The sequence below is a fragment of the Dermacentor silvarum genome, chromosome 5 (assembly GCF_013339745.2).
Source record: "Dermacentor silvarum isolate Dsil-2018 chromosome 5, BIME_Dsil_1.4, whole genome shotgun sequence".
In the NCBI taxonomy this organism is placed as follows: Eukaryota; Metazoa; Arthropoda; class Arachnida; order Ixodida; family Ixodidae; genus Dermacentor; species Dermacentor silvarum.
Genome location: NC_051158.1, coordinates 82,553,581 through 82,580,844, shown reverse-complemented (window position 1 = coordinate 82,580,844; position 27,264 = coordinate 82,553,581). Strand labels below are relative to the sequence as shown.

The following is a 27,264-nucleotide window of genomic DNA, read 5'->3' as shown; positions in this document are numbered from 1 at the left end:
GATATACGCAATATCCGTGTTATCTCTCCAGGTGACCTGTAGCACGGCATCTCTGCAGAGGCAGCTGCTGCGGTATTTATTAAAGAAAGCACGCACGTGCCTCCTGGCCTTTGTCCACAAAGGCCTTCGGTAGCCGTCTTAATACTTTCATACTTTAAATTTTAGCACCATGGCCATTTATCATACATTCACGACCCACAGATCACACCACACGGCACTGCCGTATTTCATTTGATACATGATTTACGCTTCTATACCGCGATTTGTTTTAGGGGCGAAGCTCCTTGGGGCCGAGCCTTGTGCCTCGTCCGTTGTCCGTAGCTCTGGTTTGCATGGAGACCGTAGGGGCGCTGCTGTGCACAAGGGCTATAAGTATATATATTGTTACAACGCTGGGAACAATGGTGGAAGAAGAAGGGCATGAGCTGGTGTCGGAAGACAACAACGTTAGGGACTTGCCTGCTCTGCGTGTATCTTGTAATATCAGCTGTAAATAGATGTCACTGTTACTTTAATCCTTGTGTCACATTTTGGTGGAGGTGCGGGGTACATCTCATGCGAGACGGAGCTCCGAAGCGGACGTAGCCTGGCCGTTACCACCATGCCGACTGACGAAGCGGCTACAACAACGGCGACCACAACGGTGCCCACCATGCCAACCGTCATCTTGGCTCAGCCCCGCGACCCTGGCACGTTTACGGGGACCGACAACCTGGACGTCGAAGATTGGCTCTGGCTGTACGAGCGTGTCAGCGAAAGTAACAGGTGGGATCAGACCCTTATGTTAGCCAATGTGATCTACTACTTGAAAGGCACGGCAAGGGTCTGGTTTCAGACACACGAAGAGGAGCTAACGAGTTGGGAGCAATGCAAGAAAAAGCTCTGCGACCTTTTCGGGAGGACAGTTGGGTGACAACGAGCCGCGAAGAGGGAACTCGGAACTGGCGCCTAGGCGTCAACCGAGTCACACGTGACGTATATTCAGGACGTTCTTGCCCTTTGCCGCAAGGTGGACGAGCGAATGCCGGAAGATGAAAAGGTGAACCATGTGCTGAAGGGCATAGCTGACGATGCCTTTAACCTGCTTGTGTACAAGAACTGCACCAGCATCGACGATATCATAAGTGAATGCAGACGTTTCGAAGATGCTAAGGGCCGTCGAATTGTCCATCAGTATACCCGTCTTCCAATTACAGCCGCTACATCATCGTGCGAAGACCATTCCGCGCCTCAGCCGACCACGTCCGAAAGCATTGTGCGCATCGTTCGCCGAGAGATAGAGGCCGCATCGCCGGTTAACTCCCAGACGTATGCCCAGAACGATTTTCGACCGACGGTTTCCGTAATCCAGTCTGTCGTTCGCGAAGAACTGGCGAACCTTGGTGTTCCCTCCGTTTGCCCCATCAACCGATCCGATGCCTTTACTACTACTGTCCCGGCTCCGCGGAACCAGTACCTCTCACGGCCCTATCGTAACCCAATGGAATGGCGAACCCCAGATGACAGGCCTATTTGCTTCAACTGCCGACGTATTGGCCATATTTCTCGCCACTGCCGCAACACCTGGACACGCTCATTTCGAGCTGCATTCTAACCAGACCATCGCTCACCAGGTAGTCGCCCGCCGCCGGAAGAACTCACAGAGCATTACCACCGTGCTGAGGCCTCGCCGCCTACACGGCAGAGTCGTTCGCCTTCTCTTCGACGGCCCCTGCCTCGCCCAGCTACTCTTCGCCGTTCTCTGTTGCCCATGTACCGGCGCTCGTCGGAAAACTGACGGGTGCAGCTCCGAGGGGTGACGCTGCTACATCGACCCGGACTGAAATTCCTCTGCTGACCCTGCCGACGGATAGAAATTTACTTCAGGTGTATGTGGATGGTGTCCTTGTAACGGCTTTAATTGATACCGGCGCGCACATCTCTGTCATGAGTGACCATCTTCCACGCCGGAGGGCCATATGTTACAACGCTGGGAACAAGGTGGAAGAAGAAGGGCACGAGCTGGTGTCGGAAGACAACAACGTTAGAGACTTGCCTGCGCTGCCTGTCTCTTGTAATATCAGATGTAAATAGAGTTCACTGTTACTTTAAGCCTTGTGTCACAGTGTATATATATATATATATATATATATATATATATATATATATATATATATATATACATACATACATACATACATACATACATACATACATACATACATACATACATACGCCAAGCTCCGGCTTCTGGAAGCCGGCGTCCGCTTCCAGTTCCACTTCCGGCTTCCGGAGAACGCTTCCGGCGTTTTGCCCGAATGATCCCCCGGTGCTTCGCCCACTCATCATCATTCACTTCGTGGATATGTGGTGTTTTTTTGTATGGAGAGAACCATCTACAAGTAACTGTACGAAAAAGAAAGATATCCTATTGCTGAACAGCACTCATGCGCACGACCCAAATTCTTCCTTCGAAAAAAGAAACGCGAGAAATCCAGAACAGTCTTAAACCGGCAATAAGGAGTGAGCGGGCGGTTCGCCATGTAGTGTAGAAATAAATGCCCACCATTTCACGAGTTAAACAGCACGGATCAAAGTTAACTTATAGGGTTGCCTTCTCCTTTCGCTATTTATGTTCCCAATTTTCTTTATCCATTACTTGCTAGCTTAGGAACTATTTAGGCCCCTTTACAGCCACATTGCATCCTATCATCGGAACTCACTGATTGTGGCAAACATGCCATTCATTGTCTTGGCGCTCCTTGGCCACATTTGCCCCTTGCGCCACAAAACACCAAATAAAATCAGCATCGTGTCACACACCAGAACCTCTTGTCGATACAAGGGCGAGGTCGCACGCAAAAGTCTCCAACATGCGACGTTGGCCGCAAGGCGGGGACGACCGGTCAAGCACGTGAACAGGCTCAATGCACCGAGGTTCACGCACTTGCGAAAGCGTGACGATCAAGCTTTGCGGCATGTCGTGCTCACCACAGACAACGCCCGGTCCTCGTTCGTTTCGCGTGGCCTACGTGAACTGCTACAGAGGCATCTGCCATCAAACTCTCCGTGCAAACGTGCTCTGCACCAATCGTCCGCGCTGACCCTTGCAGCCTTGTCCACCGGAGGCATTTGCTAGTCCCCTTTGCTTTCAACGCACTCGAACTATTTGGCCTGCCCACGGACCCTTTTGACACTTGGTTTCACCAAATTGGTTCACCGCCTTTCCGTTTGGGCGGGGGAAGACGAAGGTAAGGGCTAATTTCAACTGTTTTTTTTTATAATGATAAGAGCTTTACTTAGATATCAATCTTATTACGTATGGGCACAAAGAATATACAACACTATCAAAGCTTGACGCATGTAGATGAAATACGGCTGTTCAAGAATTGATCTTTGTTGTGTTCAGCGTTATTGACGGCTCGCTTATACAGAAGTTTTTCTTCTTTTTGATAATATGGGCTTCTAGTACAAGTCTTCAAGAGGTCTTATCGCTCTTGTTTAGAATGATTGCTCCCGAGAATCGAGTCTTACAAATACAGGCTGTCAAACTGGCTACGATATGTGCACTCTGTCCACTTTGTTGATAATTTTTTGCGCAAGCTCCCGCAAGCGCTCATTGACGTAACGTTCGGTTTGGCTGATATGCAGCCTACCGCAAGTCACGGGCATTGCACAAACCACGCCTTTCGAACACTTCAGAAAGGGCATTTCATGCCTTGTGCGCCAACCTCGCCTGCTTTCACGGGAAGTTAGAGTGCACAGCTTAGAATTGTTATTAAAGCGTTAGCATTCTTACCGTACTTCAGGCACTTTTCGGGCGCTGTCTATGTAATTATCTTCGTCTCTGTTTTCCCGCCTACCTTGGTTGGTAGGCAGTAGTCAATGGTCAAATGGGTAGCGCATCGGGCTGATGTACTGGCTCTGTACGTATTCTAACCACAGTACTCTGAAGGTAGCGCGAAGCTTCGCGGGTTCTGCTTGGAGGAGGACTTTTCTTCTTATAGATGCGTCATATCTATAGAAGATCACCTTGACATGTCGAAAGAACTGTTAATAAATATTCATGCGTTCGTCTAACGTATCTTTAGACACTTCGCAAGAGGAGTGTCTCTCTTTCTCTCTCTCTCGAGCATTGTGCGCGCCGCGCGCATGCTCTCCTTCCCTCTCCTTAACGTCCCATGTCAAGCCAATGGCTCCTTTACTAAGATGCCTGCCGCGTGGTCCGATAAACTTAGTACCATGCCCTCCCCCTTTTCTCGTCTCCGCGAAAAGGCAACTAGCGCAGCTTGTGGCGCACGCCTGCAACCTATAGATCGCGTGGTGCGGCCTCTGAGATTACCATGGCATCTTTTACCGTCTCGAAGGCGACAGGCGCTATCGACGCGCCTGCGGAAGCATTCGCCCGCCGCTGCCGCCGCCGAAAGTTGAAAAGACAACGAGGGCCACCTCACGGAATTTATGCAGAACTAAGGGAACCGCCGCCCCAATGGGAGAGCGAGTGACGCGGCGGGCATCTAGTAAAAGAGCATTGGTCAAGGCAACATGTGCACGGCACGGAGAGAAGGCAAGAGAAAACTGCCCGTAAAAGCGCAATGTTAAGAAATGGTGAGCAATGCTTTAGCGCGGAGAATTCCGCACCGAAAACGTGACAACAGTCACAGCAAGCATGCGCGCATCAACCCACAAAATATGTTATCACATTCCTACGATGGTTTGGGGCTCCTGCCAAAGACTGAAAAAAAAAAAAAGAACATGGGCAGCTTGCACTAGTGGTGCAAGGCTGGAGTAAACAACGAAGCTGGTGATCGACCTAGCTTTTTTTCCATGTTTTATTAGCTTGGCTAAGTTTTTCTCTCTCTCTCGCTCTCATTTTCTCTTTCCCTCTCCCGAGTATTGCGCGCCGCGCGCATGCTCTGCTTCCCTCTCCCTAACGTCCCATGTCAAGGCAGCATGTGCATGGCACGGAGAGGAGGCGAAGCACACGCCGCTCCGCGAGGTGGTTGCTAGGTAACCCAGGGCCGGTATTTTGTAGCTATGCCTTTCCGATGCTAATTCCTTTTCGTGATTTTCGCGCTTCGTCAGTGGTCAGAGCGATGGTCCGCTCGCGTTACAACGCGTTCAGCCGATCGTGAGCGGTGGATGATAAGTAGAGACCGGATTTTAAGCAAATGCCTTTTTTGTTCCTTGCGTTCCTATCGCACCACTTTGATATATGAGCATGAATTAGAGGTTCAGAAACGCTTTTATAGTGTAAATAAATGCCTATTTTGGCGTTTGTGCCTAAATGCCTATAAATGCCTATTTTCAACATTGGCGCCTATATGAACACTATTTAGCCTCAAGTTTCGCTTTCGAGTGCAGTTACAGAGACCGTTATTCGTGTTACCGGGCAACATTGACTGTTCGGAACTCTATGGGGTTCAATCTAGTCCTTTAGTTCAACCAACTCCCGGAAAACAACTGCTAGCAGCATTGAAATGGGACGCGCCGGCCAGCATACGCCGCAGCGCTGACATTGCGCGAGCGGTTGGCGAATGCGAAACCGCGGAGAGCTGTCAAGGGAGAGGACATAGAGTTTCACACTACAAAACCTAGAGGGAAATGTGGCGCTGCTGCGCCGTGGTATGCATGGGAATGCCGGTATATTGTGGATTCGGATTGGCATCGTTGACGCGCCTGGCTAGCACCGTTCCGTCTGTCACAATGATTCATTTCCTGCTAAAACAGGACGTAAGAAACTGCTTTAGCTTTAATATAACACAAAAACAAGTTTTGTTTACTTTTGAGGACTTACTATTGGATGCACAATTCTATGAAACGTAAAAAGTATCAGCTGGCCGCTAAAGTTGGAGGGCAGACGACAAGATTATCGCTCGCTTTGGAACAACTTGTCTCTGTTCTCGGTTTTCTTCGCTTGATGCTGCATTGTAGGTGAGTAAACTTTATTGAGATATGTAATATGGGTGAATGAAAGCCTTTTATGTCGATTTTATTTTAAGAACGCGTTATTTGTGTAGCCATATCCACGTTTTAGACGAAGTCTCGTACAACACCAGCCAACACAAGCCTCGCAGACACATATCCCGTCATTCCCATGAGGGCACGGCAGCCCTTTAAGAAACTCGCATAGACGGTGGCGCCAGTTTACCCTCTAGGTGTTATAGTGAGAAACTCTATGGGAGAGAAGAGTGAAGAGCAAAAGAAGAAAGAAAAATGGGATGTGCACGCGGCTTTTTTTTTTTTTTTTTGCTTGTAATTTACTTTTTAAGGTGTTCGCCGCCGTCGGGAGTTCCTCCTCAGCGTACGAGATCGTTCTCAGTGACAAGAGGAACAATTTTGAATCCAAAAATCTGGAGACGGTGGTAGTTTGCTATTGTTTCCACAATCGTCGCAGTGATTCTTAGACTACGTTCCGCGTGCTCTCTATACATATTTCTTCAAACATGTGCACTTCAAATGGGCGGAAGTGTATTTGGAAGTGTTGGGACGTCTGGCCTGTACAATTCGGATAATGTCATTGCATATGGGAAAATTGCGAAGAGTTGTACCTATCAGTCCTCATGTAAGAACATGCTAATTTCTTCATAAATAGGAGTCTCTCTTGCATTTGTTATTTGTCTGTTTTTGTTGTGTCTTAATTTAATTGCGTCAGGCAGATATAAAGTATCGGTTTTTTAATCAGTATTCCCAGCTTTCAAGTATTCTTTTTCATGCCTGTTTCACTATATTCCACGCTCGAGTACAGTGGCCATTGAACATAAATATGAGCCGTGTGCTTATTGAATGAAGCCAATTGATCGTCATTAGTCCAGCAGTTTTATGGGACAATTGCAAGGCTATGTTCAACTGTTGGCGCCTTTGTGCCATCATAGACAATGACATTTCTTGTTTTCCTATCGTAAATATAGGCCGTGCACGTCTTCGTTTGAAATTATTTGCATTTATGTAAAAATTTATTGTGCCTATATTTACGACGTTGGAGGCCTAAAACGTTGTTTTGCCTGCCTATTTTTGGCGCCTAAAATGCGCTTTTTTAATGCCTAAAGATCCGGCCTCTAATGATAAGACTATCATAGAATAAAGCATAACGCATCGCTACAAAATACCGGCCCAGATGACTCATCGCTCAGCGATGTCTTGCGGCTCGAGGCACAAGTTAATGCCGGTGTAAAGAAGAAGACGCGCCTCCGTCCAGCGGCATCGCTGATATGCTACAACAACAACAACAACAACATCGCCAACGCTCGGCCCGCTCTGCTAGCGCTGTTGGTCGCTGGTGTCCTTGGAGACGGTGCTCCACGCTGCCTCGCCATTCTTGGAACTCGTAGCGTCCTTGAAGGACAGCGCCAATAAACCTCTTCTCAATTGGTGGAGGTTGCTGGATTTCCCCCGCCGCTTGCACCTTGGAGCTTCGAACCCGAACGCTTCCGCCCATCATGACCGACAACGCCGACCCGCCGGCGCCTGCGCCCCAGCCCGTCATCTGCACCGGGGTTCCTCGGCAACGTGATCCGAAGGTCTTCAGCGGTACCGATGAAACGGACGTGGAGGACTGGTTTACGTCGTATGAACGGGTGAGCGCGCATTACAAGTGGAACGACGTCGCGAAGTTGAACATCGTCATATTTTGTCTTACTGGCGTTGCCCAACTCTGGTTCCATAACCACGAAGTCGACATCCCGACATGGTCAACTTTCAAGGCGTCTTTCACTCAAGTGTTTGGTCTACCTGCTGTGCGCAAACTACGCGCTGAACAGCGCTTGCGAGCCCGTGCACAGCAGACTGGGGAAATTTTCACTAACTACATTGAAGACGTCGTCGACCTTTGTAAACGTGTCAACGCCGCCATGCCCGAAGCTGATGAAGTTCAGCACATCCTCAATAGCATCGATGACGGCGCATTCCGGATGCTTCTGGCCAGGAGTCCGCGCACCGTTTCTTAAGTAGCCACGTTATGCCAGAGCTACTAAGAGCTGAAGAAGCAACGCACCCTGACTCGACAGCCTCTGTCTACCGCCGACTCGCTAGCGAGTCTGGTTGCCGTTTCCGATCACTCTCCACTGCTTCAGAAGATTCAGGACTTCGTGCGCGAGGAGGTTGCCCGTCAACTTTCCTTGGTCCCCTTCACTCAGGAGCCGTCCTGTCGTCTGCCTTCGACGCTCCGTACTGTCATTGCCGAAGAGGTCGCACAAGCTGTTCCCGTCGCTCGCCACCAGCCACCTGTAGCCGCGCCTCTTCCCTATACGCAGACAGTGCAGCCTGTCGCCGCGCCTCTTACGTATGCGCAGGTAGTGCGTAGGCCTCCCTAGCCGCCTTTCTCGATCCTGCAACAGTCTGCACCACCTGCCGCTCCTACTGCTTCTTGGGCCGGGCCGAGAGACAGCAATCCATGGCGGACGCCTGACAATCGTCTCATCTGTTACGCCTGCTGCACGCCTGGACACGTCGCTCGCTATTGCCGCCGTCGCCTTCCAACTCCCGACGCCGCTGCTCGGCCGTTCCAGTAGGGAAGTCAGCCCATGCGCCCATCAGACCCGGGTCCCTCCCAGCGGTACGTTTCTGCTGACTTCCCTGAATTTCCGTCGCGCCGATCCCCATCTCCTCGTCGACGATCGCTCTCCCCAAATGCGTCGCCGACCCGCACCCTCCGACCAGGAAAACTAAGCGCCGCAGTTCGCGAGGCAAGAACTGCGCTATCTTCGAACTGCCCAAGTCCTCGCTCTTCTCCTGCTAACATGGTCGCAATATCTGTGGAAGGTATTTCTACTTTTGCGCTTGTGGACACCGGCGCCGCCATTTCTGTTATAGCCGCCAAACTCTGCCGTTCGCTGCGCAAGGTGGCCACGCCGCTGTCTGGACTGTCGCTTCACACGGCAGGCGTGCAGCACGTGACACCTCTCGCAGCCTGTACTGCCCGTGTGCTTTTACAAGGCGTTTTGTACATTGTCGAGTTTATTGTTCTTCCTGCCTGCTCACATGACGTCATCCTGGGGTGGGACTTCTTGTCCCGTCATAATGCCGTCATCGACTGCGCACGACCTGAAGTTGAATTTTCGCCGCTGTGTGATGCACCATCCCACGACGCTCTTGATCAGCCGCCTAAACTGGTCGTGCGTGAGGACACCGACATTCCACCTGGTGCTTTTGCCCTTGTCCCAGTCGTCTGCGATGCCGTCACCGATGCGACAGTGTTCTTTAGGCCATCTGACATCTTTATGAGTCGCAAAGCCGTTCCACTGCCTTTTGCCACGCTTGACATCGCCGCCGGCATCAGCAATATTTTTGTGTACAATCCGCTTTCTGCGTCGGTTACGCTGCTTGTCGGCGAATGTCTCGCCCGCGTGGAACAGCTTGACTCTTCGTTCTTTGTTACCGTGCCAGACGAATCTTTCCATCTTGACTCGGACGGACTCCTCGCCCTTTCGACGCATGATGAGTCGTCGAGTGACATGTTTTCCGGTTCCATCGCCACTACACTAACCCCTGCCGAACGCTCCGAGCTTCTTCAGCTTCTACACCACTCCAGAAATTCCTTCGATGTTTCTCAGCCGCAATTGGGCCGAACGTCGGAAGTGCAGCACTACATTGACACCGGCTTGCACCAGCCGTTGCGTCAACGACCGTACCGCGTCTCCGCCGGCGAGCGTCGCGTCATCAACGACCAAGTCGACGATATGCTACGCCGTGGCGTTATCAATCCAACCATCTCACAGTCCCTGGGCATCTCCTGTCGTTCTAGTTCGCAAGAAGGACGTGTCTATCCGCTTTTGCGTTGACTACCGTCGATTGAATAAGGTCACGCGCAAGGACGTCTATCCTTTGCCGCGCATCGACGACGCCCTTGACAGCCTTCAGGGCGCGGAATTCTTTTCGTCCCTAGACTTGCGTTCTGGCTACTGGCAGGTTCCAATGGCAGAAGGCGATTGCCAGAAAACGGCGTTTATTACACCTGGCGGCCTATAAGAGTTCAACGTGATGCTCTTTGGACTTTGCAACGCGCCTGCCACGTTTGAACGACTCATGGACAATACGCTGCGTGGCCTCTGGTCTATGTGTCTGTGTTACCTCGACGATGTCGTGGTTTTCTCGCCTGACTTTCCAACCCACCTACTTCGCCTTCGACATGTTTTCACGTGTCTCACCAACGCTGGCCTGCAACTGAACCTCAAGAAGTGCCGCTTCGCCGCGCGCGAGCTGACCATTTTAGGCCACACCGTGTCCAAGCAAGGCGTTCTACCGGACCCCTCTAAACTTCGTGCAGTCGCTCAGTTCCCGAAGCCTACTAAAGTCAAAGAACTACGCAGTTTTGTGGGCCTGTGCTTATATTTCCGGCGCTTTGTCCGCAATTTCGCATCGATCATGTCGCCCTTGAACCAGCTCCTACGCGGTGGCGCGGACCTCTCCTCCTGGTCTCCTGCATGCGACGCCGCGTTTGCTACACTGCGTCGTCTTCTTACCTCTCCACCTATTCTTCGCCATTTCGACCAGACAACTGCAACTGAGGTGCATACAGACGCCAGCGGGGTCGGTCTTGGCGCCGTCCTCGCGCAACGCAAGCCCGGCTACTCCGAATACGTGGTCGCCTATGCGAGTCGTACGCTGACAAACATCAACATCATCAGCCTATATTTAAGTCCACTGCAGGACCAAGGCCTCTCCCTGCGATCTCCAATTACCCCTGTCTTGCGCTAGCGTATTCCAACTTGCGCCTGCAAATTTCCTAACTTCATCATCCCACCTGGGTTTCTGCCGTCCTCGACTGTGCTTCCCTTCTCTTGGTATCCATTCTGTAACCCTATTGGTCCACCGGTTATCCATCCTACGCATTACATGGCCTGCCCAGCTCCATTTCTTCCGCTTAATGTCAACTAGAATATCGGCTATCCCCGTTTGTTCTCTGATCCACACCGCTCTCTTCCTGTCTCTTAACGTTACTCCTAAGATTTTTCGTTCCATCGCTCTTTGTGCGCTCCTTAACTTGTTCTCGAGCTTCTTTGTTAACCTCCAAGTTTCTGCCCCATATGTTAGCACCGGTAGAATGCAGTGATTGTACACTTTTCTTTTCAACGACAGTGGTAAGCTCCCAGTCAGGATTTGGCAATGCCTGCCGTATGAACTCCAACCCAATTTTATTCTTCTGTGAATTTCTTTCTCATGATCAGGGTCCCCTGTGAGTAATTGACCAAGATAAACGTACTCCTTTACAGACTCTAGAGGCTGACTGGCGATCTTGAATTCTTGTTCCCTTGCCAGGCTATTCAACATTATCTTTGTCTTCTGCATATTCATCTTCAACCCAATTCTTACACTTTCTCCATTAAGGTCCTCAATCATTTGTTGTAATTCGTCTCCATTGTTGCTGAATAGGACAATGTCATCTGCAAACCGAAGGTTGCTGAGATATTCGCCGTTGATCCTCACTCCTAAGCCTTCCCAGTCTAAGAGCTTGAATACTTCTTCTAAGCATGCAGTGAATAGCATTGGAGAGATTGTGTCTCCTTGCCTCACCCCTTTCTTGATAGGTATCTTTCTACTTGTGGAGAACCAAGGTAGCTGTGAAATCCTTGTAGATATTTGCTAAGATATTCACGTATGCCTTCTGTACCCCTTGATTACGCAATGCCTCTATTACTGCTGGTATCTCTACTGAATCAAATGCCTTTTCATAATCTATGAAAGCCATATAGAGAGGTTGATTGTACTCCGCAGATTTCTCGATTACCTGATTGATGACATGGATACGATCCATTGTAGAATATCCCTTCCTGAAGCCAGCCTGTTCTCTTGGTTGGCTGAAGTCAAGTGGTGCCCTGATTCTATTGGAAATTATCTTTGTGAATATTTTATATATAATACTGAAAGCAAGCTAATGGGTCTGTAATTCTTCAATTGTTTAATGTCTCCCTTCTTATGGATAAGTATAATGTTGGCGTTCTTCCAGCTCTCTGGTACACTTGAAGTTGCGAGGCATTGCGTATAAAGGGCCGCAAGCTTTGCAAGCATAATTTCTCCTCCATCTTTGATTAAATCTACTGTTATTCCACCTTCTCCAGCAGCTTTCCCCCTGGTCATGTCTTTCAAGGCCCTTCTAACTTCATCGCTAGTTATAGAAGGAGCCTCTGTATCCGGTTCATAACGCTGACAAAAGCAGAGGCCAATTACAGCGTAACTGAAAAAGAGTGCTTGGCTCTGGTGTGGGCGCTTGGCAAGTTCCGCCCATACTTATACGGCCGCCCATTTGATCTGGTAACGGATCACCACGCGCTTTGTTGGCTCGCCACGTTGAAAGATCCATCTGGCCGCTTAGCACGCTGGGCACTCCGAATCCAGGAGTACGATATTCGCGTCGTCTACCACTGTGGACGCAAGCACACTGACGCAGATGCCCTGTCCCGTTCACCTCTACCTCCCGACTCGGCCTGCGGAACCACTTGCGCTCACCCCCTGTCATCCCTTGAACTTGACTCGATTGGCACCGAACAACGCCGTGACCCGTGGATCGCTTCTCTTTTTGCTTATCTTTCTGGTTCATCGACCACTCCTGTAGCCCGATCCCCCCGACGCCAAGCTGTTCATTTCGCCATTCGTGATCAGCTGCTTCACCGACGCAACTATGCTCCCGAAGGCCTTAGATGGCTACTAGTCATTCCCCGCAGCTTAAGATCCCAAATCTGTGCCTCTTTTCACGACGATCCGCAATGTGGCCACGCCGGAGTGTTTAAGACTTACGAACGTATAAGCCATCGCTACTACTGGCGGGGAATGTACACTTTTGTACGAAAGTTTGTTCAGTGCTGCCCTGACTGTCAACGTCGCAAGTTACCACCTTCACGTGCGTCTGGAGCCTTGCAGCCGCTTCCGTGCCCTGCCAAACCCTTCGATCGCGTAGGCATTGACCTCTACGGCCCGCTTTCCATGACACCGGATGGCAATCGGTGGATCATAGTTGCTATGGACCATTTGACACGCTACGCCGAAACTGCTGCTCTACGGAATGCTACAGCGCGGGATATAGCTTCTTTCGTCCTGCATCGCTTCATCCTTCGACATGGCGCACCTCGAGAACTTCTCAGTGATAGAGGTCGCGCCTTCCTCTGCGAGGTTAAAGCCCCTATATAAAAAAGTAGCGTCACGCTTTGAAGAATGCCGCCGCCTCCTCGCACACCCTGTCCGAGGCCGACGCCGCGTTGGTATTGGCCTAATGGCATCACGTGGACCACCGAGCCGCCGAACGCTGGCTGCGTTTGTTCACGATCACGCTCCGTCGCCATTTTCGCTTGATAAGCGTCTACCGACTGGCGAGGAGCGCACGTTGGTACCGTTGCTCTTCCTCGTTGTTTAAGTTTGAGAATGCGTTAAACTAAGTTTTGTGGCAAGTGCGACGTCGCTTCAAGGCATTTTCCATAACCATGGCTTGCTGCGCCTTTGGATGCCAAAATACTTCTAGCAAAGGCAAGCGACTCTTCTCGATACCGTCCGGTAAGCGCGACGGGTTAAGAAGAAAGACGTGGATTCATTGAATTGGCAGGAAGAACTTCAGACCAACACCCTCCACACGACTATGCGAGGTAAGTTGCGAGTACGTGTACTTTGGTGTATTTGGACGTGTATTCGGCGCGCTTAATCGTTTTGTACGCCTACAGGCTTGCATTCGCGGGCACGCGAGGCTGCGTGCGAGAACGTCATTCCGAAACTTGATTCCGGAACTTTTTTTTTAAAGATTCTGCGTAGTCCTTTTGATAAAATTAAAGGGTCGAGTGTAAAAAGTCATCTTAGGAAAGCAACTCTTTATCGTTTGTGGTTACTTAATAGCCCTCTTTACAGCGAACAGCTTTGTTTGCCTCTTTCGTTCGTGTTTGTCGTTGGCGGTAGCGCGGTTGATAAGCGATACAAAGGCACCGATGAAAAACGTGCGTAGTCTACCAAAATCGAGTTACAGGGTGCGTTCGTCGCCAAATGACAGCATCAAAGGTCTTTGAGACGTACATACATGCTAATTCGCGTGAGCTTTAAAGTGTGTGAATTTTAAGAAGCGGCGGTGGAGCACTCGCAAAGAAAACGTGCGGTCACCCGCTCGCAACCGTTCCCAAAGCATGCACCTTAATGCAACTCTGTTCGCGACAAGTACGTCACTTCGTGAAAGGACGAGCTAACGTGACAAGTCACAAACCTGAAAAAATAATTTACTGAACGTAAGCTCACTATGCTCTAGTTTGAGACTGAGTGAAGCGCTATTACCGCCTTCCCGCTTCGCGAGCGAATGCTAAAAAAGTGATTTCATTTTCTATGTACGCAGAGTCCCGACTGGATGACCGGCCGCGCAAAATTCTGTCGAGTATGAGGCACTAGAAACATAATAGGACCAGCGCTCACCCCGAGCCTTGGCGCGTGCTTATAAGATTGGCAAGCACGCATGTAGGCAGCTTTGTAGCTTGTAATGCCCCACCGAACCTTCAGAGCAGCGATTGTTTGTGTCCTCTATCAGCCTTTCTACGTCATCTGATACGCGTCGCGAATTCACATGGTATGGACGATGCGGATTATTTAGATTACTGAGGGCTTGCTGGAGGTCAAGATGTTGACATTCGATCACAAACTTATTATTTAAACCAATTCGCAACAAGATCTTGCGACACGCGCTTGACAAATGTTACGTACCTAATTGTAGCACACGCGATACATTCGGAGTCGTCATGGTACGGCGTTGGCGCTCGTTTAGGTACTTAAAAAAAGTTTTCAAAACAGGAATAAACGAAAACCTGCCGTCACTGAATTTATATAACCCTCCTTACAGAAATTCTATGCTGTACACGAAGTTACTCGAAGCTAGAAAGCAAACGCAAACGCTCAAACGCACCGCCTTGCTAAGCGCGCATTCACTCTGCGAAAGGTCGTCTGCTACGCTCGAGCGGTGTAGGCGGCGCCACGGTCGAGGAGCAAGCGCGAAAGAGAGGAGAATCGAGGAGGAGGGAAGGTGGAGGAGGAGAGTGTCGCTACTTTTTATTGCGATAGCAATTATATGGACACTCAAAAGCAGATTTCTGCCGTCGGCGTCGCCGTCGCCGTCGCCGTGAGGTTCCGTATGACGTCAATGGAGATGAAATCGTCGCCGCGCGCCGCCGAACGCTGTATGTGCGAGTGAAAGGGCGCGAGGGACGCGCGCTTTCACGGGGAGTGAACGCACGGCGGAGAACAAACGCGCGTTCTGCGCTGTGCTCCCTTAAGGGCTGCAGAAGTAGGCGTCTCTTTCCTCCTCTACAATCACCATATATGTAGAGTAAACGTACCTTCTTCCGACGCGCGAAAGGCTGTGGGGGAGGGGGGGGGGAAGGGAGGCGACGTTTAGCTGCGGCACCAAGTGCCTATTTATATCAGAGGCTCCGGCAACAGTCACCAACGCCGCACGCATTTTGAGCGAACGCGGGCAAAACGCCGGCGGCGTCGACAACAGTTCTGCGTGTTGCCGGTGCTGCTGCATGTCCAAGTTTATACAGCTGATAAAGCTGCTATCATTACTCCGTATAGCTCTATTCAAATTTGCTATCGCAATTGATGCTTCGCCTTTCAGGTGAAACTGCGACAATTTTTTTATATAGGGGCTTTATGCGAGGTCGTCGAAGCTCTGCTTTCGGAATGCCACATTATTCATCGAACGAGCACGGCTTACCATCCGCAAACTAACGGGCTCACGGAACGGTTTAGCCGCACTCTCGGTGATATGCTCGCGATGTACGTGGCATCTGATCATGGCAACTGGAACTGCGTACTTCCGTTTGTAACGTTCGCATACAACACCGCGATACAAGCTACAACGGGATTTTCACCTTTCTTCCTCCTATATGGACGGGAGCCATTGCATACCATCGACACTCTCCTTCCATACCGTCCTGACGCTTCCGAGTGCCCACCTGTGTACGAAGCTGCCCGACAAGCTGAAAAGTGCTGCCAGCTCGCGCGTACCTTTACGTCACAAGAACAACAGCGCCAGAAGGAAGGACGCGCCGACTCACTGCCCAGTCCCACGTATGACCCAGGGTCTCTTGTATGGCTGGCTGTTCCTTGCCAAACTCCAGGCCTTTCCTCAAAACTCGTTCCAAAGTACGAAGGGAATTACCGCGTCTTGGAGCGAACGTCCCCGGTGAATTTTCTCATCGAGCCACTTTCTCCATCTGACGACATGCGCCGGCGTGGACGTGACCTCGTCCACGTGGCGCGTCTCAAGCCCTACCATGACTCTCTGCCAACAACCTCTTAGGTCGCCAGGATGGCTCTTCTTCTGCGGGGGCGATTGTGAAAAAGAAGACGCGCCTCCGTCCAGCGGCATCGCCAACGCTCGGCCCGCTCTGCTCGCGCTGTTGGTCGCTGGTGTCTTTGGAGACGGTGCTCCGCGCTGCCTCGCCATTCTTGGAACTCGTAGCCTCCTTGAAGGACACCGCCAATAAACCTCTTCTCAACGGCTTAAAACAGCTCCGCTGTTAATAATATCAAAATCTTCAATGCAACAAAGTGTTCCTATAAATTTGGATAACAATAAATATAAAATATAAATATAAAAGTGTGCCATGAAAGAGCGCAAATGAAGATCACCTGGAAAAGAGGGTGCAAAAATACTTCAATGCTGACAAAATGTGGCGTAATGCAGACCACCTAAAGCTAACTTTGTAAAATTTCACTGGCTGGGCCAAATTGTGCCGCAACATGTCAGTGAGAGATGATTATGTCATTGCGAGCACAAAAGATATGGCCAGAGTCACTGTTACGTTCGGAGACGGTGTCTTCGGAGCTGAGAGGGTTAGGTAGCAGGTTTGAGGTTTGTCGACGAAATCTGTGATGAAAATTGTATCTGGGCTTTCCAGTCGAGGTAACCTAAATAATGACAGGCATGAATAACAATGGTAGGCGGGGATATAAACATTAGTACTTCCTTTATTTCGTAGAAAGCTCAAACGCAAACTATCGCAAAAATTACAGGGAAATAAAGAATTCCACAAACAATTCGTGTAAATTGACAAAGGAAACTCGTTATATAACAATGAAAAACAGTGAATTGAACTACGTCAAACAGCAGTGGTCTAAACGTTGGGAAGCTTGCAGGACGCTAACTGTGATGCGCATGCGCGGATTCCTCGATGCGGCTGTCGACGCAACGTGGGCATGTTTCGCGTCTACATAAAACCACTCTAAGGTCATTTGCGCTTGCCTCTACTAATCTCTGAATAATTTAATTTGGACCTATAGAGTTGTGCTTTGCATCAGTATTGGTTTACCGAATCTTTTTCAGAGGGTGTGAATGCATTATGGCGGAATGTCCGTGGTTGTAGGGGGGTGTCATGAGAGATCAGTCATCCGCATTAAACACTCATAATTACAGGAATGTTTTGTTTTTGAGCATACTCGATTCCTAATCAGAAATTCAAAATAAAAAAATATATGGAGCTGCAGTCATCAGTCGAATATGTAAAATGTGTGGGTACTAAAACACAAGATCACCAGATCCTGAAAATCGGTTATCATAAAATAATATCAGCGCCTGACCTAGGCCTCTGCTAGCGTGCTAGCAGCACAGAAACAATTAATCGCTACAAAAATCATGTCGATGGTGATCTATGATGACTCCATCGAATGTCGGGTCACGGGGAGTTAAGATATTGCAGAGCCAAACTACGCAGTTCGCTCAAGAGAGGGCGCTCTCCGCCCTCCTGATTTTGTCCATTCGGCATCCTTTCTACCTCACACGTCACAGCAGGGCAATATTCCTATCCCAGGTGTTCAAGTACTCAGACAACAAGGCCGCTGTAAAATAGAGCTGTATTGTAGTGGAGCAGTTCCGCTCAACAACTTGTGTCACGTGTTGACGATGTTCCAAACTTGCCGCCGTCGTTAGCGATGGACCAGCGTGGTCGCCCCAGGGTCCCTGATGTCGTCTATCATCAGGTAGCTCCGCACCTTCCTCCAGCAGTATTCGTCCAGGTCGTCCAGTTGAAGTCGTCCGCCTGCACGCGAGTTGCACTCCACGCGCTCTTTGACGACACCGGCGAGCCGCATGAAGTCGTGCAGGCCTTCGGCTCTGCTGAACTTTCGTCGAACCATCGCAGAGGCCTCGGCCACGCTCAGGGACTCTTGTTCGGCGAGCTCCTCAAGGAGGGGAGGATGGCGCAGCACTCGCTCCAAGGCTCGAACGCAGCGTCTGCAAATAAGTTATCATGGTTTTTTATGTACCATTGTGTTGCTTGCTTACAAATATGCAGTCACGTTCTGGCAGATAGCTTGGACGTGACATCGAACGCCGCTGTAACTGTCGGCACGAGAGATTTTAGTGCCCGTTATGCATCTCCGCTATATGGAGCTTTAGAGAAAGAAAACTACCTTTCGAAAACAGCAGCTTCGCAGATTCTGTGACGCCTTCGCAAGAGAGAGGACTAGTAGTTTTGTTTTCGTGAATTCGTGGTACGATGCGTGCAAATGCTGAGAAATGCACTCGTACTGGACCTCCATGCTTTTTAATACGTCACTATGATAAGCTGAATAGTGTCACCACAGGTAGAGATAGTGGCCTGTAGGCTTTTAAGAGTGCTTGCGCGAACGCAGCCAAATCAGCCAGTAAACAGCAATTTGCGGACTTAACGGCGAGAATACAGTTTCTGACAAGAGCGTAATGAAGTGGCAGAGATAAGGGTACGAAGGGATCACTTACCGTATTATAAATATTATACAAATAAATTTCACTCCTTGCTCATTGAGAGATTATGGAGGACAAATCATTGAGAAATCTGATTGTGGAGGACAATATCGGGTCACACAAACATATATGTAAATGCAAAAAAAATTAAAAAATAAACGAGTGTTGCGCTAAAGGAAATCTAAAGCCAGCGCATATTCCCATATACCGAAAGATTGTTTAGAGAGGTCGATTTGCACAGGGCTTAAAATTTAATCGCTTCCTTGTATCTTTGTTTCATGCAAAAGACCGAAGCTCAATGTCCTGAGAAAGGGTGAACACACATACACACAGAAACACCCTCCATCCCCACACACACACTCAGAGAGAGAGAGAGAGAGAGAAAGAGAAACAGACAGACAGAAGAATAGAAACAAACAGGAGACAGTAGTGTGTGTTTTCATGCGTTTCCTTACTGGGTAAATCTTGCGTAAACAAAGCAATCCACAAGATATTTAAAGGGCACCTCTGTTCCGTGATATTTTCTCCATGGCGCGGCGAATGAATCCAATGTAAGATGCTGTCTCAAGCCTAAACTCTTTATAGACTTTATAGGCAGGACAGAACTAAGTCTCCCGTCCCTACACCTTGATGTCAAATATATGAAAAACCAGGTCTCTCAGATTTCTCATGAACACATTGCCATTCCATTCCCGACAGTCACACGATACCTTAGCCAGCTATGTTCTCCGATAGCGAGATAAATCAAATATTGCTTTGCCAGATTCGTGCATTATTTTACAAGTTCATTTACCTAAAATTAAGTATTGAGATGTAATGTGCCGGATAGAATGAGCTAGAGTGCTGGAGATAACAGTCCACATACCTGTGCAGTGTCCTGCCGTCAGTGAAATCTGCAGCGAGTGTCACAAAGCTGGCGTTTCGACGCACGGCGTCCCAGACGGCGAAGGAGGCTTGAAACACTCTCTTATCTACTCGTAGGTACTTGGCCGTGTCTATGCTCACCAGAATGTAGTTTTCCGCGATGCCAAAACACAGGCGCTGAAAAAAGTCCTCGTTGATCACCGTAACGAGGCAGTTGAAGGTCACTCTTCGTATGCTCCGACTCGCGTTGATGGCGTCAGCCAGCAGCTCCACTCCCCGGTCGTGCACAGGGTTTAGGCCGCCCATGCCGTGTTCGAAGTCTACTCGCAGCTTTTTTATGCTCGTGCTTGAAGCGAGCGAGTCGAAAATTTCTGTGCATGCTCTGAATGTAGAGTCCATGATGTCAGGGACATTGCAAGAAAATGTGAGCCGGAGATTTTCAAGAGGTGAGGCTTTCCTAATGTATGTTGCGATGGCCGAGCACAGCTCAGCGTCACCCGTGTTGACGTACAAACCTAGGGTCTTCAATGCGGGGGAAAGCTGCAGCAAGGCTAGCAGTTTCCCTCGACCAGCATTGCGACAACTAAAGTTGACATTTGAAAATGACTTGGATTCGAGTAACTCCAAGTCGAAGACATTTTCAAGAGTGCCGAGAGAGACTTTTGTTTCAGCGCCACTTTCCTTAAGCGCTCTGTAGAATGCTGGCAAATACCTGCACTTATAATTATATTTAGGTTTGTGTACGGTAAGCCTTTGGAAGGATTGCTTACTCGACACAGTCCAGAAGAACTGGACCCACTGTGTCGGCTCCAGGAATGAGAAAGGAAGCTCGAGTCTTTCCAATGTGTCGTTCCTGGTGAGCGCCGTGTGCAAACAAGCAAAATCAGTACCGGGAAGAACTGCTAATTCTGCGTCGTTGCACACCATGGTGAAGTTGCGTATTACCTTGTTTTCTGTGAGCATCCTCGCTGCTAGCTGGGCGCTGCCGGCATCAAGCGCAATGCCGTTAAGACTGAGGTTCTCAATGGTATTGTTTACGATAAGGCCTGCTGCCATCCACCTGAAACACGTCTTTCTGCTTCGGGGGTCTGCTTCAACACTTAAGGAGATAAGTGACTTGGTATTCATGAGGTATTCTGAGAAGTTTTCATGGCCAGCGTGACATATGACCGAACCGTGTATCCCCAGCTGTCGGATAGTTGCATTCACTTTAAGGGCATCAACAAATAGCCTGGCGCTGTTGTCATTCATACAGGCTTTGGAAATATTTAGGGTTCTCAAAGAAGTGCTCAGCCGTAAAAGTGTCACAACTGTCGGCGCAAAGTTTTGGCCATTCATTATGTAGTTGACGCTTTCGAACACTTCCAGGTTTCTGAGTGAGCCTATGGCCGCGTGGAGGTGCATGTTCTTCATCTCGAAGATGCCGACCTTGAAACTCTTAATACACGGGTTGCTTTTCAGGCCATCGCACAGAAGCGCCCCATGCGAATGCCAAACGAACGAATGAATGAAGATGTGTTGTATGCAAGCGTGGGTCTTGAGCAGCCAGTGTATCAGCTGAGTTGCTTGATGCAATTCCATGTCTGGAGAGGCTGGGAAGAAAATCCGCTCTTCTTCCAAACCCATAAGGTAGAGCTGGCCATATCTTCCTGTCTTTTCCCGCAGTTCCAGTTTGACAGTAAATAGCAGTCGGTTAATCGTGGACAAATATTCGACAATTTCGCATGAGCTTCCTTGGGTCATCGAGCAGAGCGGTAAGTAGCAATTGATGGTTGCTTCAGAAAAACTAAGAGCGGAGGGGCTCATGTCGGCCAAGAGGAGGCCAGATGTAGCGGCCTTGTCCATCTTGGATTCTTGCTGTAGGCTCCTTTCACTGGATTCAGCCCTTCCCTTGTCACCTGCATAGAGAGTAAAATAAATTAAAAGTTAAATTATGGGCTTTCACGTGCCAAAACATAACATTGTGGCGGATGCAGAAGTGTTAGGTAAGCTAAAGTGCAGTAACCATAAGCTAGTGAGGTCTAGGATTAGTCTGAATTTGAAGAGAGAAAGAGTAAATTAGTCAAGAGGAAACAGGCCAACCTAGATGCAGTAAGGGTAAAAGCAGACCAATTAAGGTTGGTGCTCCCAGGCAAATATGCAGCTTCAGAACAGAAAGATGAAGATAACATACAGGTAATGAATAAAACCGTAACTAGGCTTATAATATATCTCAGAAGCAGCAATTAGAAGTGGGAGGTAAGGCACCAAGCCAACCAACCAGTAGGTAAGCTCTCCCAAGTAATAATGTACGGTAATTCTCCAGGAGTGCCACGTTATTCATCGCACAACTGCGGCGTGCCACCCCCAAACCAATGGCCTTACAGAGCGCTTCAACCGTACGCTCGGGGACATGCTTCGCCGCGAGGTGATACGACCTTCCAACAGTCCATGGGCATCCGCTGTCGTCCTCGTTACGAAGAAAGATGGTTCTGTGCGGCTCTGTGTCGACTACCAGCGCCTCAACAATATCACACACAAGGACGTCTACCCTCTCCCGCGCATAGATGACGCCATTGACACAGGGCGGAGAATTATTTTCGTCTTTAGATCTGCGCTCCGGGTACTGGCAAATACCCATGGCAGACGCCGATCGGCCAAAGACAGCTTTTGTAACACCCGACGGCTTATACGAATTTAACGCAATGCCTTTTGGACTTTCGAATGCGCCCGAAACATTTGAGCGCATGATGGACACAGTTCTGCGCGGCTTGAAGTGGCACATATGCTTGTGCTATCTTGACGACGTTGTTGTTTTTGCGCCGGACTTCAGAACACACCTTCAAAGCCTACAGTGTGTTTTGACATGCTTAACAAACGCTGGCCTATACAACTAAACCTAAAGAAGTGCCGATTTGCTGCTCGGCAGCTGGCAATCCTCGGTTACGTCGTATCCAAGGATGGGATACTCCCAGATCCAGCCAAACTTCGGGCCGTCGCCGAATTCCCTAAGCCAACGTCTGTCAAAGAATTGCGCAGTTTCATTGGTCTGTGTTCTTACTTCAGACGCTTTATTCGCAATTTCGCCGCCATCATCTCACCCCTGGCGAAACTGCTGTCACGCAACGGGCCCCTCACTTCGTGGTCGTCCCAGTGCGATGAGGCCTTCACGAAGCTCTGGCATCTCCTTACGTCTCTGCCGATTTTGCGCCACTAGGCTCTTCTTTGCAGTGTATTCAATATACCGGAACCTAATCTTCCTTAAATAATAATAATGGTATGATGAAGTGCGAACGCAGTGGCTGTTTTTCTTCAGCTCGCTTATTTTGCCTCGGCATAATTTTAAATCAGAAGCGATATAATAACTGCCTGAAACTTGCGCTTTTACACACGAGAGTGCCCTCCTGATGATGATAATTCAGACGCGTTAATAACGGTTACTGAGTTTTCGAGTTGCTACCTGAGTCGCACTGGTTACTACATTTTCTGGTTAGCACTGTTCACTAACTCTACCGTTGCAATGTACATTTACTAACACGTGACAACTAATTAGTAATTTATAGTCATTCAGTATACTGCGACTTTGTTCTTTAAATGTGATGAGACGCGTTTTTTAAAACGCGTAAAATGTTTGCCCGGCACCTTAAAGAAATGAATCTGGCACAAGGACTACATTTGGAGGACCTAATAAGCATGTTATACGTAATATGCGGGAAACAATAAAGAGTGTCAGTTAATTCTGGACATTGGAAAAAAAAATGGAGGACGCTTCAGCAAAGCCTTTAAGAGTGGAACACGATAGCACTCAAAGATCCCTGGCTTCTTATCAGGCTTCCCGGCAACTGCAGCATTTTAACGCGATAAGGTTAAGGGCCCCGTGTCGCACAAAATCCGGCGCCGGTCTCGGCGTAAGGGCCGGCGTCGTTGGCGGAAGTAATCATGCCGAAACACATCCCGAACCATCCCGACTGGGAGGCTCTTCGTGTAGCGCAAGGTGTTGGTCAACAAAAACTTAGTTTCTCAAAGTAAAATTTGTCAGGAAAATGGCAAAGTACGACTGCTGCGCCTCCACTTTTGCTGGGCGTGGCTGGTCGAAACTTGCCGAGCCGCCGCCAGAGGCGGCTGCTGCAGTCATGGACACCGCGCGGGGAAACGGGCAAACGCGAACGGCGTAGGCAGCAGGTCTGCGCCTTGCCTTGTTGTTGCTGTTGTTGTTGCCTTGTTGGCGCTGCTACAATTTCTTTGCTTCTCTCTCTCTTTCTCGCTCTCATTTTATCTTTCTCTCTCCCGAGCCTAGCGCGCGATATCTGTTCTTGATGCAGAGCTAGAAATTTGAAAACTTCATCTTCTATTTTTTTCGAACTTTCAAATTTTTGTAAATTATCTTAGGAAGATTTGGAGTATAATTAGAAATTACGCTTTCAACAGTAACTATAATTTAAATCTCTCTCTCAATTGCAAAAAATTTCATTAAAATCGGTCCAGGGGTCATCCCAGGAAAGCGTTTCTGCGTTTTACAGGTATTTGAATACGCCGCGTCGCAGTTGGGCCCGAGCTAAAGCTTGCTCTTCAGGGCCCCGTATCAAAATGCGGTGTCGGCGTCGTAGCCGGCGTTGGCGTCCCGTGAGCGAAACCTGCTCCCCCCGCTATATATAGATATATATGCTATATGGCGCTAAAGTTCTTCTATGACTGAAGTTGCTGGTATACCTTGCCTTACATTCTTTATAAAGTTATTCCTCTGGATTTTGAGAATGACGGCCCACATACACATGTCATGAAACAAAACGCCGAAAGCGCATAACTGTTATGTTAAATACTCTCAGACTGAAATATTACAAGTGTGAAACAATAACACAAGATCGGCACATGCAAGAGGTCGCGTTTCTACCAGAAAGCTGGCCTTCGTGCTAGCGTTCGCCGCCAGCGTTTCCCGGTAAACATTACGGTTACGTAAGCTGCAGTTGGCGTGGTGACGTGGTGGCGTGGAGCAGAGGTAGAATACCCGGCTTCAAATCTGAACAGTATGCACTGAAAGATAAGCATGGTAATATCATCAGCAATTTCGATGACATAGTAAAAGCAGCGGAAGAATAAGCAAAAAGAGAAGCGATCCACGGGTCACGGCGTTGTTCGGTGCCAATCGAGTCAAGTTCAAGGGATGACAGGGGGTGAGCGCAAGTGGTTCCGCAGGCCGAGTCGGGAGGTAGAGGTGAACGGGACAGGGCATCTGCGTCAGTGTGCTTGCGTCCACAGTGGTAGACGACGCGAATATCGTACTCCTGGATTCGGAGTGCCCAGCGTGCTAAGCGGCCAGATGGATCTTTCAACGTGGCGAGCCAACAAAGCGCGTGGTGATCCGTTACCAGATCAAATGGGCGGCCGTATAAGTATGGGCGGAACTTGCCAAGCGCCCACACCAGAGCCAAGCACTCTTTTTCAGTTACGCTGTAATTGGCCTCTGCTTTTGTCAGCGTTATGAACCGGATACAGAGGCTCCTTCTATAACTAGCGATGAAGTTAGAAGGGCCTTGAAAGACATCACCAGGGGAAAAGCTGCTGGAGAAGATGGAATAACAGTAGATTTAATCAAAGATGGAGGAGATATCACGCTTGAAAAGCTTGCGGCCCTTTATACCCAATGCCTCACAACTTCAAGTGTACCAGATAGCTGGAAGAACGCCAACATTATACTAATCCATAAGAAGGAAGACGTTAAAGAATTCAAGAATTATAGACGCATTAGCTTGCTTTCAGTATTATATATAAAATATTCACAAAGATAATTTCCAATAGAATCAGGGCACCACTTGACTTCAGCCAACCAAGAGAACAGGCTGGCTTCAGGAAGGGATATTCTACAATGGATCGTATCCATATCATCAATCAGGTAATCGAGAAATCTGCGGAGTACAATCAACCTCTCTATATGGCTTTCATAGATTATGAAAAGGCATTTGATTCAGTAGAGATACCAGCAGTAATAGAGGCATTGCGTAATCAAGGGGTACAGAAGGCATACGTGAATATCTTAGCAAATATCTACAAGGATTTCACAGCTACCTTGGTTCTCCACAAGTAGAAAGATACCTATCAAGAAAGGGGTGAGGCAAGGAGACACAATCTCTCCAATGCTATTCACTGCATGCTTAGAAGAAGTATTCAAGCTCTTAGACTGGGAAGGCTTAGGAGTGAGGATCAACGGCGAATATCTCAGCAACCTTCGGTTTGCAGATGACATTGTCCTATTCAACAGCAATGGAGACGAATTACAACAAATGATTGAAGACTTTAATCGAGAAAGTGTAAGAATTGGGTTGAAGATGAATATGCAGAAGACAAAGATATTGTTCAATAGCCTGGCAAGGGAAAACGAATTCAGGATCGCCAGTCAGCCCCTAGAGTCTGTAAAGGAGTACGTTTATCTAGGTCAATTACTCACAGGGGACCCTGATCACGAGAAAGAAATTTACAGAAGAATAAAATTGGGTTGGAGTGCATACGGCAGGCATTACCAAATCCTGACTGGGAGCTTACCACTGTCGTTGAAAAGAAAAGTGTACAATCATTGCATTCTACCGGTGCTAACATATGGGGCAGAAACTTGGAGGTTAACAAAGAAGCTCGAGAACATGTTAAGGACCGCACAAAGAGCGATGGAACGAAAAAGTTTAGGACTAACGTTAAGGGACAGGAAGAGCGCGGTGTGGATCAGAGAATAAACGGGGATAGCCGATATTCTAGTTGACGTTAAGCGGAAGAAATGGAGCTGGGCAGGCCATGTAATGCGTAGGATCGATAACCGGTGGACCATTAGGGTTACAGTATGGATACCAAGAGAAGGGTCGGCAGAAAACCAGATGGTCGGTGAAATCGAGGTCGAGGTCGGCAGAAAACCAGATGGGATGATGAAGTTAGGAAATTTGCAGGCGCAAGTTGGAATACGCTAGCGCAAGACAGGGGTAATTGGAGATCGCAGGGAGAGGCCTTCGTCCTGCAGTGGACATAAAATATAGGCTGATGATGATGATGATGATGATAAAGCTGCAGTTGCCGGGAAGTCAGGGATCTTTGGATGCTATCGCGTTCCACGGATAGCTTCACCGAGCTGAGGGAGAGAGATATGGCTTAGTAAAACTTTCTGCTGGGCGAGTTGGTTCATACTTGCAAAGGAGATGGTTATGCGCAAAAAAACATAAAAACACGGACACAGAAGTAGACGGGGTTTCGCGCTCGTCCCCGTCTACTTCTGTGTCCGTGTTTTTATGTTTTTTTGCGCATAACCATCTCCTTTGCAGGGAGAGAGAGCTGTGTGAGAGTGAAAGCAGAGTATAAAAATAGATATAGTATATATATATATATATATATATATATATATATATATAGTATAAATATAGTATAAATAGCATAAATAGCATCGCGCAGCACATCGGATGCGAGGTGGAGAGGAGGAGTGAGGCGTGTGGTAGTGGGACGCGTAGAGCTGCTGCCGACACCGATCGCGTTTCCCCGCGTTCGCGCCGAACACGCCTGGGCCGCTATTTTGTTATGATGCGTTATGCTTTATTCTACACTAGTCTTATCATCCACCGCTCACGGCCGGCTGATCCCGTTGATAACGTGAGCGGACCGTCGCTCTGATAACTGACCAAGCGCGAAAAGCGCGAAAATTAAGGCAATAGTATCGGAACGGCATTGCTACAAAATACCGGCTCTGGTGTCCGTGACAGCAACAGATGCCTCGGCAGGTGTGGACCAGA

The 27,264-nt window shown here is 48.8% G+C and overlaps 1 protein-coding gene across 1 annotated transcript; it reads right to left on the bottom strand.

Annotated features, from left to right (window-relative positions):
* Positions 1-17,130: 17,130 nt before the first annotated feature.
* LOC125945875 (uncharacterized) lies at positions 17,131-20,135 on the bottom strand. The gene is made up of 2 exons (XM_049668241.1): positions 19,527-20,135; positions 17,131-18,169 (listed from the first exon to the last, which is right to left on the bottom strand). The coding sequence occupies exons 1-2, from the start codon at positions 19,922-19,924 to the stop codon at positions 17,863-17,865; spliced, it is 705 nt and encodes a 234-aa protein (XP_049524198.1). The 5' UTR covers positions 19,925-20,135; the 3' UTR covers positions 17,131-17,862.
* Between the last annotated feature and the right edge of the window lie 7,129 nt (positions 20,136-27,264).

Excerpts from the sequence above, each read along its gene's own strand:
- LOC125945875 (XM_049668241.1), bottom strand. The coding sequence starts at position 19,924 with ATGGACTCTACATTCAGAGCATGCACAGAAATTTTCGACTCGCTCGCT. Across the intron at positions 18,170-19,526 it reads GACGGCAGGACACTGCACAG|ACGCTGCGTTCGAGCCTTGG; the intron begins GTATGTGGACTG and ends ACTTATTTGCAG.